This window comes from Aquarana catesbeiana, unplaced genomic scaffold (genome assembly GCF_042186555.1).
Source record: "Aquarana catesbeiana isolate 2022-GZ unplaced genomic scaffold, ASM4218655v1 unanchor233, whole genome shotgun sequence".
NCBI classification, from domain to species: Eukaryota; Metazoa; Chordata; class Amphibia; order Anura; family Ranidae; genus Aquarana; species Aquarana catesbeiana.
In genome coordinates this window covers 4,882,227-4,902,118 of record NW_027362661.1, presented here as the reverse complement: position 1 = coordinate 4,902,118, position 19,892 = coordinate 4,882,227, and the positions used below count along the sequence as shown (strand labels likewise).

Here is a 19,892-nt window from a genome sequence, read left to right as displayed (position 1 = left end):
CAGTGCCACCTCATTAGTGACGATCAGTCGCACCTCATAAGAGCCCATCAGTGCCACCTCATTAGTGACGATCAGTCGCACCTCATAAGAGCCCATCAGTGCTGCCCATAAGAGTCCATCAGTGCCACCTCATTAGTGACGATTAGTCGCACCTCATTAGTGTCCATCAGTGCCGCCCATAAGAGTCCATCAGTGCCACCTCATTAGTGACGATCAGTCGCACCTCATAAGAGTCCATCAGTGCCACCTCATTAGTGACGATCAGTCGCACCTCATAAGAGTCCATCAGTGCCACCTCATTAGTGACGATCAGTCGCACCTCATAAGAGTCCATCAGTGCCACCTCATTAGTGACGATCAGTCGCACCTCATAAGAGTCCATCAGTGCCACCTCATTAGTGACGATCAGTCGCACCTCATTAGTGTCCATCAGTGCCGCCCATAAGAGTCCATCAGTGCCACCTCATTAGTGACGATCAGTCGCACCTCATAAGAGTCCATCAGTGCCACCTCATTAGTGACGATCAGTCGCACCTCATAAGAGTCCATCAGTGCCACCTCATTAGTGACGATCAGTCGCACCTCATAAGAGTCCATCAGTGCCACCTCATTAGTGACGATCAGTCGCACCTCATAAGAGTCCATCAGTGCCACCTCATTAGTGACGATCAGTCGCACCTCATTAGTGTCCATCAGTGCCGCCCATAAGAGTCCATCAGTGCCACCTCATTAGTGACGATCAGTCGCACCTCATAAGAGTCCATCAGTGCCACCTCATTAGTGACGATCAGTCGCACCTCATAAGAGTCCATCAGTGCCACCTTATTAGCGTCCATAAGTGCAGCCTATCAGCTCCCATCAGTGAAGGAAAACAGTTACCCATTTGCAAATTTTTATAACAAACTATGAATAATGTTTTTTTTTTTTTCAAAATCTTCAGTCTTTTTTGGTTTGTTTAGCAAAAAATAAAAAATAAAAACCCAGTGGTGATTAAATACCACCAAAAGAAAGCTCTGTGTAAAAAAAATGCTAAAAATGTCATTTGGGTACAGTGTTACATGACCGAGTAATTGTCATTCAAAGTACGAGAGCGCTGAAAGCTGAACATTGGCCTGGGCAGAAAGAGGCTGAAAGTGTCCAATAGGGAAGAGGTTAAAGTAACAGCAATTGATTGTTAAATTTGAGTTAGTAAAAAGATCAGAGTGGTACTTATCCCATCTCCTGGCAGACACATGTCTAGTAATTACAAGACTGATGATTTCCTGTACTGCATGCGGCACATACAGGGTCAGAGCAGAGTCTAGTACAATCTTACAATGATGTCAGTTCCCCCCCAGCATCAGTTAGTGTCAGATTGCCCACCCCACTCTCCCAGTCCCACTATCAGTCGCTGATCACCGCCATTACTAGGATAAAAAAATAAAATAAGGACCACCAGGCTTGAGGGGAAAATATCTATGGAAATCACAGAGGAGGACAGGAGTATGTACATCTGAGGATGAGACCCAAGAGCGTTCCTCCGGACCGTACCCCTTCCAATGCACCAGGTACTGTATGCGCCAACGGAACCTCAATCAACCTCTCCAGCTCAGTGGGTATATTTGGGGCTGCTATCTCATCCTTGATGGAATCTGAGAGACCATGAGTAAAAGCAGCCATGAGGGCCTCATCGTTCCAAGCAATCTCTGCTGCCAGAGTACGGAATTCAATGGCGTAGTCGGCAACAGTTCTCGTACTCTGATGGACATGAGGCACTTGGCAGCAGAAGCATAGTGTGCGGGAACATCAAATACCCTTTTAAAGGAGGCCACAAAGTCAGGGTAACTCAAGACAACAGGTGTTTGCGTCTCCCATAGAGGGTTTGCCCAGGCCAAGGCTCTCTCAGAAAGCAAAGATATCACGAAACCTACTTTACTTCTGTCCATGGGAAACGCCTGGGGCAGCATCTCAAAGTAAATCTCAACCTGGTTGAGAAACCCTCTGCATTGGACTGGATCACCCCCAGATCACTGGGGAAGTGGAGCAGAACCAGACATACCTCTTATAGAGGTAATACTCAAGGCAGGTGCCTGCACAGAGACTGGTGCAGCAGCAGGGACAGCCTGCAATGTGTTGTACTGGAGCGGACACAGTGGGAGTTTCCAGGTGAGCCGTGCGACTCGGGAGCGTTTGTAACACCATGGCAAACTGATCCATGCGGTGATCTTGCTCATCCAATCTGGAAAAAATATTACCAACAAGTGGATTGACTCTATCTTCTGAATTCATGGCCTTCGTCTACTATCAGGAACCATGAATCAGACCGAGACAGAAGTAAAGTTAAATCACACTTGTTTAATAATAATAAGGTAAAAAGAGTAAGCGTAGTCAAAACAATATACAAACAAAAAGGAGACAATAAGCCCTACTCCAATCCTCCTATCTCAGAGCTAAAGGATATTCGGTATATGTAGATGGAAGATAATAATGGTAATAAACCGCAGTGATTTAACCTGATGTCACCATATTCTGAGTGAGATATCTCTCAGCAGCCACTTAATACAAATAGAAATATAAATATGGATGAATGAATGTACTATATGAAACAGCAATTAACATATCAAAGCAGCGCTATTTTCAGTCCTCAATGCTGACTGATAAAACAAAGTCTTTGTAAATGCAAGCAAAACACATGCAGGCAGGAAAATTCCAACAAAGACACAGCGGTTGGAGCTCGGTCTGGATTCCCTTATATGAATAGTAGATCTGATGAGTGCACCTTTCACCATCTATTGGGACACCTTGTGCTGCACACACCCCGTAGGGGTTCAAACTCACCGGAGTCAAGAGGTTAACAAGCCTTGGATCAACTCCTCTCTCTGTTTACTCCCGAAGTCCTCCAGGGTTGATGATCAGATAACAGCAACAATGTCCACATGTAAAAAAGAGACCCCGAATAGTCCAGTACCGTTTTGATAATTTATTGTAGTCAATTTATTGTAGTCAAAACAAGCCAGAGTTCAGTAACAGGATCGGGTAGCCAGCCAAGCAAACGTCAGAGAGCCAGAGATAAACATAGTAGTACAAGCAAGATCAGGAGCCAGAAGGAACATCAGCGGAGCAAGTCTTCAACAAGAACGCAGGAGAAAGTCTCTGTGATGTTGACAAAGGCGAAGGCAGAGATCAAATGAGCTGGATGACTATAAGTAGGCAGGACTGACGTGCAGAATCAACAACAGCTGGGTAAATGTGGAGAGAGATGGGAGCTGGCAATTAGCCGACAGCTGAGCGACCAGCTCAGAGAAGGAAGGGCTGAGCCCAGCCCTGACAGTACCCCCTCCTCAACGACCCAGTTAATCAGTTAAACTGATTGCGTTGTTTTACAAGGTGGGGGCTTACATACACTTTACCTTATATCCTTCAGTGTGTACTGTATTCATAAATGTATGAGTATGATCTCAGGTATTAGTATGAAACCATGTCTGACAGAGGAAACTAAGGGGTCTACTCATAGAAAATTAATTCTGCCATTACAAAGCATGGCCATAATTTAACACAGTGATTTACTATGATTGTCAGCTCCATCTAGTGGCCATAGAATTGTATTATATACCTCAATCAGTAAAAATAGCACAATACCGCATTATGGCCACTAGATGGAGCCAAGGAAGGCAGGGTAAGAAATAAAATACAATCAATATTCATCATAGCTGGGTGAATGTTGGTCACATTCATTCAACATTTTTTTTTAAAAACAGACCTCTAAGTGTTTGTGAAAACTTACACAACAAAATGTACTCAGCCAATGAAAGGTAATGACTCCATTTTTATTTTTCTACTGCTATCAATGGCCAACACGGTACAACACTTCATCCATGTCTTTGGTGATCTCTGATCTCCTTATAACCTGTTTCTTACATGATGAAGATCAGCCATGGTGTATATCAGGGTGTGCTTCTTCCCCACGAGAGCTGTGATGTCCAGCAACATTCATATAGAAGACATTTCCCGCACTCAAGGCACTAATACACCTCGAGGGTTGTGTGGAATCCTTGATGTCCAGGAAGACAGGACTTCAGTGAGGAACAATTCCCTCACTCAAGACAGAAAAAGTGGCTTCTCCCCTGTGTGAGATCTCTGATGTCTGGAAAGATTGGACTTATCTGAAAAACATTTCCCGCACTCAGGACAGGAATATGACTTCTCCCCGGTGTGAGATCTTTGATGTGCGTAAAGATGGGACTTCTGTGAAAAACATTTCCCGCACTCAGGACAGGAATACGGCTTTTCCCCCATATGAGAGCTCTGATGTCTGTGAAGATGGGATTTCTGTGAAAAACATTTCCCACACTCAGGACAGGAATACGGCTTCTCCCCTGTGTGAGATCTCTGATGTTTGTAAAGATGGAACTTCTGGAAAAAACATTTCCCACACTCAGGACAGGAATATGGCTTTTCTCCTGTGTGAGTTATCTGATGTGTTTTAAGATGGGACTTCCGTGAAAAACATTTCCCGCATTCAGGACAGGAATACGGCTTCTCCCCAGTGTGAGATTTCTGATGTGTGTTAAGATCTGACTTCCGTGAAAAACATTTCTCGCACATATTACAGGAATAAGGCTTCGCCCCCGTGTGAGATCTCTGATGTGTGTGAAGACTGTAATTGACTGAAAAACTTTTCCCGCATTCAGAACAGGAATATGGCTTCTCTCCCGTGTGACATCTCTGATGTGTGTTAAGATTGGACTTCTCTGAAAAACATTTCCCGCACTCAGGACAGGAATACGGCTTCTCCCCCGTGTGAGATCTCTGATGTGTGTAAAGATGATGCTTCTGTAAAAAACATTTCCCACACTCAGCACAGCAATAAAGATTCTCCCCCGTGTGAGATCTCTGATGTGTGTAAAAATAATGCTTCTGTGAAAAACATTTCCCACACTCAGGACAGGAATATGGCTTTTTTCCAGTGTGAGATATTAGATGTGTAACAAGGTTTGCTTTACTTACATAACATTTCCCACACTCAGAACAGGAATATGGCTTCTCCCCTGTGTGCAATCTCTGATGTCTGTAAAGACTGGACCTATATGAAAAACATTTCTCACACTCACTACAGGAAAACCTCTTAGCACCGTCCCTCACAGTCTGAGGTTCCTCAGGATAAGAGGAATACGATGGTCCATCTACACTGTGTGGTGGCGGATGGACATTTGAGGTAGCCGGGTTTTCTCCTGGACTATACTGTGTGATGTTCTCATCTTCTACTTTACAGTCTGGAGACAAAGTGAGACAATCCTCTGAGATTTTCCTCTTCCCTCGTCCATCTACTAAAATAGAAATAAAAAGATTATTACTAGACATGAGAAGATTGGTTCCCCTAAACCAGGACTCCGCCCACATCAGGCAGCTTTGTCTCTGAGGATCTTACAATTCCACCCTCAAGTTACTAGTAAATGGGTCCTCTGATCTCCTACCAGTTAATTTCTTTATTCATGGACCTTAGTCAGAGAGTGAAGAAACAATAAGAACTGTCTTTTATAGGAGTGACAGTGATGAGGGGATTATAGGACGAGTGTCCCCACCCCCTCTATCACTCATTGCCATCTTCCCAACACAAGAAGTCCTGCACTTCCTTATTTAGTCATGACTAACAGCGGATGCTGAGCCCCACCAGAGGTCAGAGAGTGAGGATGGGGGGAGAACAACCAAGATGAAGACAGGACTGATCCTGAAGACCCCCATCATTGGGTAATTGACTCCTCCCTCATTATCACTTTCTGTTTAAGGTTCCAAAGTATAACCACTTCAATACTGGACACTTTTACCCCCTTCCTGCCCAGGCCAATTTTCAGCTTTCGGTGCTGTCACACTTTGAATAACAATCGTGCGGTCATGCAACCCATATGAATTATCATTTTTTTCACACAAATAGAGTTTTCTTTTGGTGGTATAATATCACCACTGGGGTTTTTTTGTTTTTGCTAAGCAAAAAAATTACATTTTAAAAAACAAAAGGTTTCGGGTTATACAATTTTGCAAATAAATAATTTTTCTTCTTCGCTGATGGGCACTGGTGGGATGCATTAATGGAGACTCTTAGAAAGAACTGATGGGCACTGATAAGCAACGATGGGGCTGCACTGATGATTAGTACCCTGAATGTGTAAATGCATCAGGATTTCCAATTATCGGCTCTTCTTTCCTCACACAATGACAGTGCATGCGGAAAGGAAATGCCGATAACCGGCAAGTTTGTTTACATGGGATCAGTTCTGATTGGAAATAGTTGATTACATGGTAAAGGACTGCTGTGATTGGCCCTTTACCTCGATCTTTGATCAGCTGTGTACAAAGGACACAGCAGTCACATAGAGCGTGACCGATGCATTCCCCAGGGGCGTGTGGACGCCCTTTCAGAACAAGAGAGCTGTCTTTTTAGTTATGGTGGTTAACTAGTTGCCAACCGCGCTATAGCCGAATGAAGGTTACAGCGTGGCCAGCTAGTTCTGGGATGTAGTCATATGACGGCCTCCCATGCTGGCGCTGCCGGAAGTGTCTGTGATCACTGGGTCCAATCACAGCAGCTCTTTACCATGTTATCACTCTGTCCAATGACAGAGCAATCGCTTTGTAAACAAACCGGTGTCATGCCCAGTTCAGCTCCCTCCTCTCACCGAGTGTGAGGAAAGGAGAGAGATCAGTTGCTAGATCATGAGTTTTCTAAATTGTATGTGCCCTTTGGTGTCCTACAGTGCCCTATAGTGCCCATAAGTGAGTGCACATCAGTGCTTATCAGTGCTCATTAGTTCCCTACAGTGCTAATCAGTGCCATACAGTGCTCATCAGTGGCCTACAGTGCTCATCAGTGCCGTAGAGTGCTCACCATTTCACATCAGTGCTCTACAGTCCTCATCAGTGCCATACAGTGCTCATCAGTGGCCTACAGTGCTCATCAGTGCCGTAGTGTGCTCACCATTTCACATCAGTGCTCTACAGTCCTCATCAGTGCCATACAGTGCTCATCAGTGGCCTACAGTGCTCATCAGTGGCCTACAGTGCTCATCAGTGGCCTACAGTGATCACCATTTCACATTAGTGCTCTACAGTCCTCATCAGTGCCATACAGTGCTCATCAGTGCTGTACAGTGCTCACCAGTGCCCTACAGTGCTCACCAGTGCTCATCACTGCCCTACAGTGCCCATCAGTGCCAGTACAGTGCTCATCAGTGCCAGTACAGTGTCCTATTAGTGCTCATCAGTGCCACTACAGTCCCCTATTAGTGCTTATCAGTGCCCATCGGTGAGTGCTCATCAGTGCCACCCTATCAGTGGATCCTCATCAGTGCCCGTCAGAGCCGTCGCATCAGTGCACATTAATGCCATGCCAGCTTATCAGTGCAGCCTCAGGGCAGTGCATTAGTGCACATCAGTGCACAAAAGTGCACCCTCATCAGCACCCATCAGCAAAATGATATTTCTAAAGGAAAAAAAAGTTATTTAAAAGTACTAGCGCTAGTGCCGGCTATTAATGAATTGTCGGTCCCGACAATACACATAAAAGTCATTGAAAGTCATTGAAAAAAAATAAATAAATAAAAAATGTGTGGGGGTCCCCCAAAATTCCATTACTAGGCCCTTCAGGTCTGGTATGGATATTAAGGAGAACTCTGCGCCAAAATTTTTTAAAAAATGGCGTGGGGTTCCCTCAAAAATCCACACCAGACCCAAGCACGCAATCTGGCAGGCCGCAGGAAAAGAGGGGGGCGAGAGAGTGCCCCCCCTCCTGAACCGTACCAGGCCACATGCCCTCAACATGGGGAAGATGTCCCCATGTTGATGGGGACAAGGGCCTCATCCCCACAACCCTTGCCCGGTGGTTGTGGGGGTCTGCGGGCGGGGGACTTATCGGAATCTGGGAGCCCCCTTTAACAAAGGGGAAACCCAGATCCCTGCCCTCCCCATGTGAATTGGTAAGGGGTACATTGTACCCCTACCATTTCACAAAAAGAAAGTGTCAAAATGTTAAAAAAACACAGGAGACGGCTTGGGACAAGTCCTTTATTAAAAAAAGAGATTCCAGCGAGGAACACACACAGGATCCTGCCTCCACCGGAGGCACCCAGCCAATGACGCGGTGCTAGCTTGACGGGAATCCTGTCTTGCATCAGAGGGGGCAGGGTCAACCATACACGTTGCTGGGAAACCCCAGCGTTTCCCCTTGTCAGAGGGGGACGGGGTCACGTGACGGGTGGCCCCGCCCTCAGCTACATGAGAGCTGTCAAGCTAGCGCCACATCATTGGCTGGGTGCCTCCGGTGGAGTTCCTCGCTGGAGATCATCCATCGCTGGAGATCGAGAATTGGATTACATCGCTGGAGTAGGAGCATGGATTTATTGGATTACATCGCTGGAATCTCTTTTTTATTTTTTTATGTTTAATAAAGGACTTGTATGGTTTAGGAGGGGGGGGCACTCTCTCGTCCTCCCCTCTTTTCCTGCGGCCTGCCAGGTTGCATGCTCGGATAAGGGTCTGGTGTGGATTTTTGGGGGAACCCCACAACATTTTTTTTAATTTTGGCGCGGAGTTCCCTTTAATATCCATACCAGACCTGAAGGTCCTGGTAATGGAATTTTGGGGGACCCCCACGCATTTTTTTTTATTTTTCAATGACTTTCAATGATTTTTATGTGTATTGTCGGGACCGACAATTCATTAATAGCTGGCACTAGCGCTAGTACTTTTGAATGACTTTTTTTTCCTTTAGAAATATCATTTTTCTCACGGACTGTTATAAACACGGGAAACATGCGCCCCTTTACAGGCATACTATAGACACCCCCCAGCTACGAAATTTAAAGAAATATTTAACTTTTATTATTTCACTTTAAGCATTATTAAAATCACTACTCCCGAAAAAATGCAGTTTTTAAAACTTTTTTTTGCATTGATACATGTCCCCTGGGGCAGGACCCAGGTCCCCAAACACTTTTTATGACAATAACTTGCATATTAACCCTTAAAATTAGCAATTTTGATTTTTCATGTTCGTGTCCCATAGACTTTAACGGTGTTCGCGTGTTCAAACAAATTTTTTGCCTGTTCACATGTTCTGGATGCGAACTGAACAGGGGGGTGTTCGGCCCATCCCTAGTAATCAGTGGAAGCTTAAATGTTTACATGAGACAAGTTGCAGAGGTCCCACACCGCTGCCTCCCATCTCCTGAGACTGCACTCAGTGACTTGGGTCTGAGACTATACAGACATATCCCTCCACCCGGCACAGCCAGCAGATAACAGAACAAGTAATCCTGGGAGAATTGTTCTGTCAGAGGTCTTGCCATACTCGGGTATGGGGCAGAAGACCCAAAACACATACCCCAGGTGATTAGATCTAGTAACATCTATGGTGAAAATGGACATTTTGCTGCCAGCTGAACCCCAGAATCTCCATAAATCCAGTCTAGATACATAAATTGTGTCTGCAGCACAGAGAAGGAAGATTATCCGAGAGAAATACAGGAATACAGGACGGGGAACACAGCTCAGGAAAGTGACCAGGGGATTACAGGCTGATATCACCCAGTCCCCACCCTACTCTGGACCAATCAGTGAGCAGTATGGGTGGAGGAATGTATTTAGTGTTAATGACCCACCTGTGCTGATCTCTGTAGGAGTGTCCTCGTCTATAAATGTCCTCGTTATTCCATCCTCCTCCATAGACTGCTGATCATCCCTCACATACCTCTCTTCTTCTTCTGATTTAACCTCAAATTCTATATCGATTGGATCTCCACTCTAAATCAAGAAAATGAAAGTGAATATAATCTGTAAGATATAAGCTTTATTATTGTGACATCACATAAAAAATCCACACATCATCTCTATGAGTTTTATAACCTCCGTCCCACCAACCTTGTAACAGTGAGGGATGGTGTGATCTTCCTGTGTGGAATCCCGGGAATACAGAGGACGGGGACATCTCTCTGGTGGGTTCCTGGTATTAGGTGGCTCCATCATATCCTTGTGTCCTTCTGAAAACTCCTCCATCACTCCATACTCCTCATCCTCCTCTTTATACTCTTCTTTAACAACAATATTATCATTCCTGAGGTTTCCACTCTGCAATATATAATAAAACAGTCATTGTAACAAACATGCTGTGTATAAATCATATCTACCAATAATTGTCAATCATCTACCTGATGATGGTGAGGTATGGTGTGATCTTCCTGAGTGGAATCCCGGGAATACAGAGGACGGGGACATCTCTCTGGTGGGTTTCTGTAGCTGGATGACTCCACCATGGTGTCCTGGTACAGGCCTTTGTGTTCTTTTAGAAACTCTGACTCCGCCATCACCCCATCCTCATCATCCTCCTCTTTTATCTCTTCTTTAACTTCAATTTTAGAATATCTAAGATTTCCACTCTGAATATATAATAAAAATGACATCAATGGTAACAATGCAGATAATGTACAGATCCTAATGATACTATCAGTGATTGTTCCTCATCTACCTGATGATGGTGAGGGATGGTGTGACCTTCCTGTGTGGAATCCCGGGAATACAGAGGACGGGGACATCTCTCTGGTGGGTTCCCATTACTGGATCCATCTGTAGGAAACACACACACTGACTGAATACATTGTTTCTATGTGTTTATCAGATGATGGGGGATCTAGGTGGACCCTCCGTACTGCTCTCTCCTTTACAATAAAGTCTCCTCTTACCCGGTGATGTGAGGGGCGGCTGATTGTCCATTATGACGTCCTTGTAGAGATCCTTGTGTCCTTCTAAATACTCCCACTCCTTCATGGAGAAATAGACAGTGACATCCTGACACCTTATAGGAACCTGACACACACAATGATACAGTCACCATCCAGACACATCCCTTGTCTGTTACTGGATAATGTCCCAGAATTCCCAGCACCGCTCACCTCTCCTCCATGATCTCTCTGGTGACTTCTAGAATCTTCTATTTATTTCTCTATTCTATCAGGGAGGGAGGTGGAGGCAATGTGATGGTCATATGATCTCCAGACTTCACAGGAGGAAAACTCTAGATCTGAATACAAATAGTAAAATCAGATGATATTCCCAGAATCCTCCTCACCTCACCATTCAGATCTCCCTTTTATTAAAGCCCCCGTTCAGGCCCGTATAATTTACCCACAAAGGACCCCCACACTACACAGGCTAAAAGCTTGTTCCAGACATTATGGGATCATTACATACAATGCAGGACCAACAGTCCCACTTTGCTAGTGAGGATGCCAAGGGTCCGCCCACATCCTAAGAGCATCAGAAAAAAAGCCAGATGGAGGGACATTGGGAGGAGGAGCTGTGAGGTCAGTGTGATGTCATAGGACATATAGACTGATGGAGGGACAGTTGGATGGGGAGATTTGAGGGGCCCTCTATGAGGCTTCCATGCAAACCAAATCATTGTTCCTGGGTGTGTCCTACCTCTCCTAAACTGAAGAGTGAACTTTGACCTTTACCATACAGAAATCTGTCAGGAATCTGTGAAAGTAAGCTCTCATGTGATCAGGTGACGTGCGGAGGAACAGAGTGTAAATAGCAGACAATTTTCTCCAGAGCTCCTAATGGTGGGGATGGATTTTGCTGGAGTGCTGGTGCCAAGTTTCCACCCCCCCGGATCACTGCAGGTGTGGAGAAAAGCTGTGTAAGAGGATATGGAGGAGAGATGAGGAGGAGATCCAGGAATCAGGATAAAGGTCAGGACAAGCAACAGACGAGAACATCCAAGAGATGAAGCCGGGGTCACTACACAGAAAATCAATCCAAGGAAACAACAGGCAGGACGAGGAATAGCAAGAAGGAGCTCAGAGACAAATGAGAATATTGCTCAGCCAATGGGAGATTATCTCAGCACGACTTACATAATGAAGGAGATGAGGGGGAGGGGAGGAAGTCACTTAAGGTGGGGCTTGATGAATTTGCTTTGAATTTAGAAGCCAGATAAAAAAGATAGGATACAGTTTTTTTAGTGTAGTGTGGGTTGTCAGTGCCCCGGGGGAAAAGGCAAGTAATTTGTGAGGTGCAGGGTGCAGAACGCAAGACATGGAGTGCAAGGTGCAGAAGAAGGGTGCAGGACATGGGGTGCAGAATGAAGGACATGGGGTGCAGGGTGCATACAGCAGGACATTGGGTTCCGGGTAGAGGGGAAAGGTGCAGGTCACCACAGGACATGGGGTGCAGGAGAAGGGTGCAGGACATGTGGTGCAGAATGAAGGACATAGGGTGCAGGGTGCATACAGCAGGACATTGGGTTCCGGGTAGAGGGGAAAGGTGCAGGTCACCACAGGACATGGGGTGCAGGACATGTGGTGCAGAATGAAGGACATAGGGTGCAGGGTGCATACAGCAGGACATTGGGTTCCGGGTAGAGGGGAAAGGTGCAGGTCACCACAGGACATGGGGTGCAGGACATGTGGTGCAGAATGAAGGACATAGGGTGCAGGGTGCATACAGCAGGACATGGGGTGCAGGACATGGGGTACAGGAGAAAGGTGCAGGTCACCGCAGGACATGGGGTGTAGGAGAAGGGTGCAGTGTGCAGGATGTATGGCATGGGGTGCAGAATACAGGACATGGGGTGCAGGAGAAGGGTGAAGGACATGTGCAGAACGCAGGGAATGTGGTGCAAGGTGCAGGGTGTTGAGCGCGGAACATGGGGTGCAGGAGAAGGGTGCAGATTGCAGATCTTGGGGTGCAGAATGCTTGGATTTTGACATGTGTGGTCACTGCCAGATAAAAGTAATTCGATTAGCGGCTGCAGCCAATAGCTTCATCACTGATCTGTGTATTCTGAGAGTGGAGGAGCGCCCCCTATTGTCAGAATACAATAGTGCAGCGGGGAGGATTCCCCCATCCCCCTCCAATGTGTGGATGGGGGAATTGCTTCTGTTTTTTTCCCCTCATCCCGCTGGCTGAACCATGTATGGCCAGCTGCTTTGGAAGCAAGATATATTAATCATTAACTGATCCCCCTGAAGGGGTTAATCTAAATTTCCACACTATATATGAGAGTGGACGTGTGTGTCAGAAGCTCTGGCCATCTGGCCACCCAGCTATCCAGGATCCATCCAGGATTCATCTCCGGACTCCCCAGCAGAATCAAACCGGGACTCCCCAGTAGCGTGTACTAGGAACGGGACCACCCCGGACCCCAAACGCCTCAGCTCCATCACGCCGTCCGCTGCCATCTGGACGCCTCGATTCAAGCCCGCCATAAGACAGCCCAGGACAGACCGCGGCTCCGGCCCACCACTGCACACTCCCCCCAGCCTTGCTCAGCCCTCCAACTGACCCAACCCACCATCTACGGACAGGACCGTAGCCGCACCAGTAGCCGCCGAGCGTCTGGACAGCCCGCGGCTCGGGCCTAGCCCGTCGGCCATCTTGGTCCACCCAGGACAGACCGCGGCTCCGGCCTAGCTCCGGCCCTGTGCCAGCCTACTGCTGCACCCACCCCCCAGCCTTGCTCGGCAAGCCCGCACACTCCCTCCTACCGGACCCAACCCACCATCTACAGACGGGACCGTAGCCGCACCAGGAGCCACCGAGCGTCTGGACAGCCTGCGGCTCGGGCTTAGCCGGTCGGCCATCTTGGTACACCCAGACGCTGCCCCAGCACTCCACCGACCACCCGGAGCTAATCCTCGGACTCCCCAGCAGAATCCAACCGGGACCCCGGTCCCATCAGGCCCCCACTCCTCGCCCAGCCTACCAGGGCAATATCCACAGCTGCCATCCGGTCGCCGCTTCTCTAGCCCGCTAGACACAAATGACAGACCGTGGCTGCGGCCTAGCATTGGCCCCGTGCTGGCCTACCTTCTCAGCTCACCCCCACTTCTGTTGCAGTGAGCCAGCGTGCCCCTTCCTACCTCGGAGCACCCCCCCTCCGCCATCAGACCTCACCGTAGTGGCACCAGGTGATACAGGCAGCCAGGATAAACCACGGCTCAGGCCTAGCCCCGGCGTCCATCTTGATCCACCCAGTCGCGCTGCAGGACTGGCAAGTTGTGGCCTAGGTTCACCCTCCCCTCCCCGCTTCTCCATCCTCTCCTTCTCTTTCTTCATATCTGGATCATCCCGGGCCAGGTAAGTACTTCGGGGCACCACTTATTTAGCAGTTGATCCAGGGTCCTCTGATCGCCTATCGGGGGGTCAGGGAGGAATTTTTTCCCCTGCTGTAGCAATTGGCCAGCTCAGCTAGGGGTTTTTCGCCTTCGTCTGGATCAACGGGAGGGCGGTTAGGTCAGTGGGGTCCCCCCCCATCACCACCACCAGAACCTTCCACACCATCAGCAACACCACCCCTTTATCAGCTGCATCCTTCAGGATCATCATCTTCTCAGCAACCTCATCATTGCTACGTCAGTATCATCATCGTTTCATCCTATCAACATCAATTCTTTTCTCACCATGTGCAACTTCAAATACTCAGCAGACACCCTCCACAGGCTAAGAAATACTACCTCAACTTTACCAACCTCCATTCAAAAAATACTACGAGAAGAACAATTACTAAGGACCCATCTACAATCAACCATCAAACACAGGAAAACACCAATTCAACCACAACACTTAGCATGCGCCCTGATCAACACCAGATCTGCAGTCAAGCACAGACTGGAAGTCCACGTCTTCATCACCCAAAACAACATAGATTGCCTCTTCATCACGGAAAGCTGGCTAACACCCGACTGCAACACCATCCTAACAGAATTGGTGCCTGGGAACTACAGTATCCTAACTGAGCATATAATAGGAAAAAAAGGAGGAGGCCTAGCAGTGATCTTCAAATCCCACCTTGCGCTCAGCAAACCAACTCTACAGAACTCTGTGCCTTTCATGGAGACACTTACCCTACATCTTCAAACAATACCCCAAGACACCTTTCACATACTACTATGCTACAGACCACCAGGACCGAAGACTAATCTCCTTACACCCTTCACCGAATTCATTTCAATACACAGCCTGAAAACTAAAAACTTTCTGGTACTCTGGGATTTCAATCTCTGGGCAAACTCTACCCAAGACCCCATCACCACCACCTGTATTAACCAATTGGAAGAACTAGGTCTTCAGCAACTGATAAATGCTCCTACGCATGGTTCAGGACACATTCTGGACCTCATCTTCAAATAAAATATGGACATCAACATACTTGACAACATACCGCTACCATGGACGGACCACCACGCTATCAAATTTAAAATTGCCACCAACACCACCCTCATAAAAACGAAACACGCAATATCAACACAATGGACCAGATCTCAGAAGAAACTACAGTCGGAACTCTTCAAAACCACATTAGCAAACAAAATAGCAATGCTAAATTTAAACCACTCAACGGAACAAGCACTCAACTCCTTAAACAAGGCATTGCTACAAGCAGCAGACTCAGTGGCTCCAAAATGTAGAACACTCATCCGCAAAAAGAACTCTGGATGGTTTAATGGTACTCTTACTTTACTGAAGCAGGAACGCAGAAGAGCTGAAAGAGCCACAAACTACAAAGCACTCACTAAGAAATATCACAAAGCTTATACCTGTTAATTCTAGATGTATCCATCACTGTTTTGTATTATTCTGTTGATATATATTTTCAATAAAATTCTTTGTACAAGAAATATCACAAAGCAATCTTCAAAGCAAAAAAAGATCATTTCTCAAACACCATCTCAACAGCCTTAAACCGCCCTCATGAACTTTTCAAACTAGTCGTGCAGACAATGAACCCTACCTGCCTAGAGCCCCAAGCAAACGAAACGCAAGAATTCTACAATGAATTATCAGATTTTTTTATCGACAAAATCGACAACATTCGGAAAACTATTCAACAGAAAATAACAACCAACCTCACTCAACTAAAGCAGATAGAGGAAATCGATACAAACATCACACAATCACCAAATTTTTCCCTGATCCCTATCACCACGGACACCACCAAAAAAAATCATCAGAAGCCTCCGAGACAGCACATCACCAAACGACATCATTCCCACAAAACTCTTGAAAGAATGTTCTGACATCCTCGCTCCTACTATAACACATCTCATAAATCAGTCGTTCAAAGAAGAGATTGTCCCAATCGCCCTCAAGCAAACCCAAAAAAAACCCAACCTCGACCCTAAAGACCCTAACCACCGCAGACCGGTAACAAGCCTCAACACCATCTCCAAGATTATGGAGAAAGCAGTAGTACAACAGCTACAACTCCACCTGGACACACATAAACTCTTGGACCCACTGCAATCAGGCTTCCGCCCAGGCCATGGCACAGAAACGGCACTTCTCAAAATATGGGACAACGCCCTCGAAGCAGCAGATGACGGAGAATCATGTCTCCTGGTACTGTTGGACCTCAGTGCAGCGTTCGACACAGTGGACCACAATACTCTACTCATCTGCCTCACAGAAGTAGCAGGAGTCACAGATTCAGCTCTACTATGGTTCGCATCCTTCTTAGGAAATCATTCACAGACAGTGAAACTAGGAGCCTTCACCTCTGAAACTCACGCAATTTCTTATGGTGTCCCTCAAGGTTCACCTTTGTCACCCTTGCTCTTCAACATCTACATCCGTCCACTCCTCAAAATCATTGGAAAATCAGACCTCTGCTTCCACTCATAAGCGGATGACACTCAACTCTACTTTCGCATCACCGGACAAAAAGACCAATATCAGCAACTAGAAAAATGCCTCACATTGATAGATGACTGGATGACCACGAGCTCCCTCAAACTCAACGGATCCAAAACAGCTTCTTCTCCTCCACGCAAACCGTAATACAAAAACTAAGACCCCATGGACACCACCCACCATCCTTGGACAGGCCATCTCCACAAGTACCAAAGCCAAAAGTCTCTGAGTCATCTTTGATTAAGAGATGTCGATGGATGCACAAATAGGATCAGTAGTCAGCGGATCTCACCATCTCCTCCGCCTACTATGCAGACTTATCCAATTCATCCCAGAAGAGGACAAAGCAGCAGTAGTTGGAACAATCATCAATTCCCAACTAGACTACGCAAACTCCCTCTACATAGGACTACCTAAATACCAGATTGCACGCCTACAAGTCATCCAAAACACGGCAGCAAGACTGGTAACGGGAAAAAACCCTGGGAATCCATCTCTCCATCCCTGAGGACCCTACATTGGCTAACCGTAAAGGATCGGATCACATTCAAGACCCTCTGCCTCACCCACAAATGCACACAAGGAAATGCTCCTCAATACCTATGTGAGAAAATAAAACGCTACACACCTAACCGCAGTCTTCGATCAACTAACAAAAAACCTCCTCCTCATTCCCAAGTCACGCTACAAATCAAAGGGAGAACGTAGATTCGCAGTCCAAGGACCACGGCTATGGAACGCTCTACCCATCAACATCCACATGGAAGAAAACCATAGTTACATAGTAGGTGAGGTTGAAAAAAGACACAAGTCCATCAAATGTGTGTGATTATGTGTCAGTATTACATTGTATATCCCTGTATGTTGTGGTCTTTCAGGTGCTTATCTAATAGTTTCTTGAAGCTATTGATGCTCCCCGTTGAGACCACCGCCTTTGGAAGTGAATTCCACATCTTTGCCGCTCTTACAGTAAAGAACCCTCTACGTAGTTTAAGGTTAAACCTCTTTTCTTCTAATTTTAATAAGTGGCCACAAGTCTTGTTAAACTGTCTTCTGCGAAAAAGTTTTATTCCTATTGTGGGGTCACCAGTACGGTATTTGTATATTGAAATCATATCCCCTCTCAAGCGTCTCTTCTCCAGAGGGAATAAGTTCAGTGCTCGCCAACCTTTCCTCATAACTAATATCCTCCAGACCCTTTATTAGCTTTGTTGCCCCTTCGGGCCTTCAGAAAAAACTGAAGACCCACCTACTCTAAGAAGCAGGACAACACAGGACGGATAAAGCGTCTTGAGTCGATTCAGTTCGCATTTGTTGCGCTGTACAAATCAATCACTCACTCATATATGTGTGTATCATCATCTGCTGGAAATAAAAGACATCACAGTGACTATGGAGGAAGAGGACGGACATGACGGGGGGTTACTGGGTGTAAATAGAAAATAAGATCTTATTACCTCCTCTGCTGTCACTTCCAGCAACGTCTGCTCTCTACTTCGTGCCTCCTGTATCTGACATCATTTCCTGTCTGTATCTGACATCACTTCCTGTCTTCCATAGAGACTTCCTGTCTGGGTAGAAGTGAGATCACCACCTTGTGGAGTTCAGAGGAACTGCAGCCCAGAGAAACATCTCGTAGTGTGAACACGGCCTTGTGCTGTGTGTGTATGTACTGTATATCCTTATAGATGGGGTCATCTCCACTCCCACCAAGGGGGATAGAAATATATTACTGCTCGGGGGGGAGACATTTTGGCCCCTTTGATTTTGCAGTAAAATTGATGGCAGATTTAGTCATGTAGAACATCTGTTATATGGATACAAAGAACCCCAGCCGAGAGTAAAGGGTGGAAATGGCTCCTGATCCCCAGATTTGGGCAATTATGTCACCAATATAAATAGAATAAAACCCGCGCTATGTGTAACAACTCAAATACCTACAAAAATAACTTATACCGGACTGCTGCTGTAACAAAGGTAAGTATTCTCTTTATCAACTAGAAGAGCATTATGTGTCACAGCGCTGTCCTATTGTGTGTGCACATAAATCATCACAAATACACTAAAATATGTGGATAGGTTCTCAAAATAATATTACCTGCAGATCTACTGCTTTCACTTTACACCTACTTCATTGATCTTATGGTGTTTATCAATAAATGAAGTAAACTGATCCATGTGCAAATTTATATACAACATAAAGTGCTTTGTACTCAATATGCTGTTCCCTGCAGATCCACTGCTTGCACTTTGCACTTAATTTTTGAATATTTGCTGCTATATTAAATAAACTAAAAATCTGTGCAAGTTCATGTAATCATACAATATGTTGTACTCAATATAGTGTTCTCTGCAAGTCCACTGCTTCCACTTTGCACTTTATAAAAAAAATATCCACCAATCAATGAAAAGTTGATAAGATGTAAAGTTCTCGGTGCTCCAAACTGTGCCAGCTGTAGTGTAGCCACGCCTTCTTCCACCTCTTACACACGTGATGGTGAGGGCGCCCCCTTAGTAGTGCTTCCCCACTCACCAGAGCAATATGACTCCCAGCTTTTCAGCACTGGAATCAAGCCATCAGACAGTTGCAAATCAGTGGTCTTGCTATCAGACAAGTTTTTTTGGTTGGATATTCAACACAGAAAAATTAAATATAAGATAATGTAATATATAAAATAATGATTACACAGAGTTGTCACACATACATCACCCTCTCTAACATTTACAATACGGTATGATTTTACTGTGCAAATTTAAAGATACAGAGCCCCAAATATCAACCCATTGGCTACAAGCTGACATTTTTGCACTACTAAATGGCTTAAAAACAAAATCTCCCATTGGACCAATACGTTTACAATGCAGATGTGTCATACACACTCCCCTACATGATATCTTACAATACAGTATGATTTTACTGCGGAAATTTAAAGATACAGACACCCAAATATGAACCCATAGGTTACAAACTGACATTTTTGCACTTCTAAATGAGTGAAAAACAAAATCTCCCATTGGACCAATACGTTTACAATGAAGATGTGTCATACACACCCCCCTCTATGATATCTTACAATACAGTGTCATCTTACTGTGTAAATTTAAAAAGACAGAGCCCCAAATACAGGGGCGGACTGACAACTATTGCCCCCGGGCAATAGGAGATTATGGGGCCCCCGGGCAATATGAGGTTATGGGGCCACACAGTATACACACACACACAGTATACA

The 19,892-nt window shown here is 45.9% G+C and overlaps 1 protein-coding gene across 1 annotated transcript in view; it reads right to left on the bottom strand.

Moving 5' to 3' along the window:
• The window catches only part of LOC141121906 (uncharacterized), an 89,799-nt gene extending 71,602 nt beyond the window's left edge, over positions 1-18,197 (bottom strand). Inside the window, 6 exon segments of the mRNA XM_073611662.1 lie at positions 9,892-10,098; positions 10,179-10,406; positions 10,496-10,593; positions 10,710-10,833; positions 10,920-11,047; positions 18,120-18,197. Of these exon segments, the coding sequence (XP_073467763.1) occupies positions 9,892-10,098; positions 10,179-10,406; positions 10,496-10,593; positions 10,710-10,794 (618 nt within the window). The 5' untranslated portion in view covers positions 10,795-10,833; positions 10,920-11,047; positions 18,120-18,197.
• Between the last annotated feature and the right edge of the window lie 1,695 nt (positions 18,198-19,892).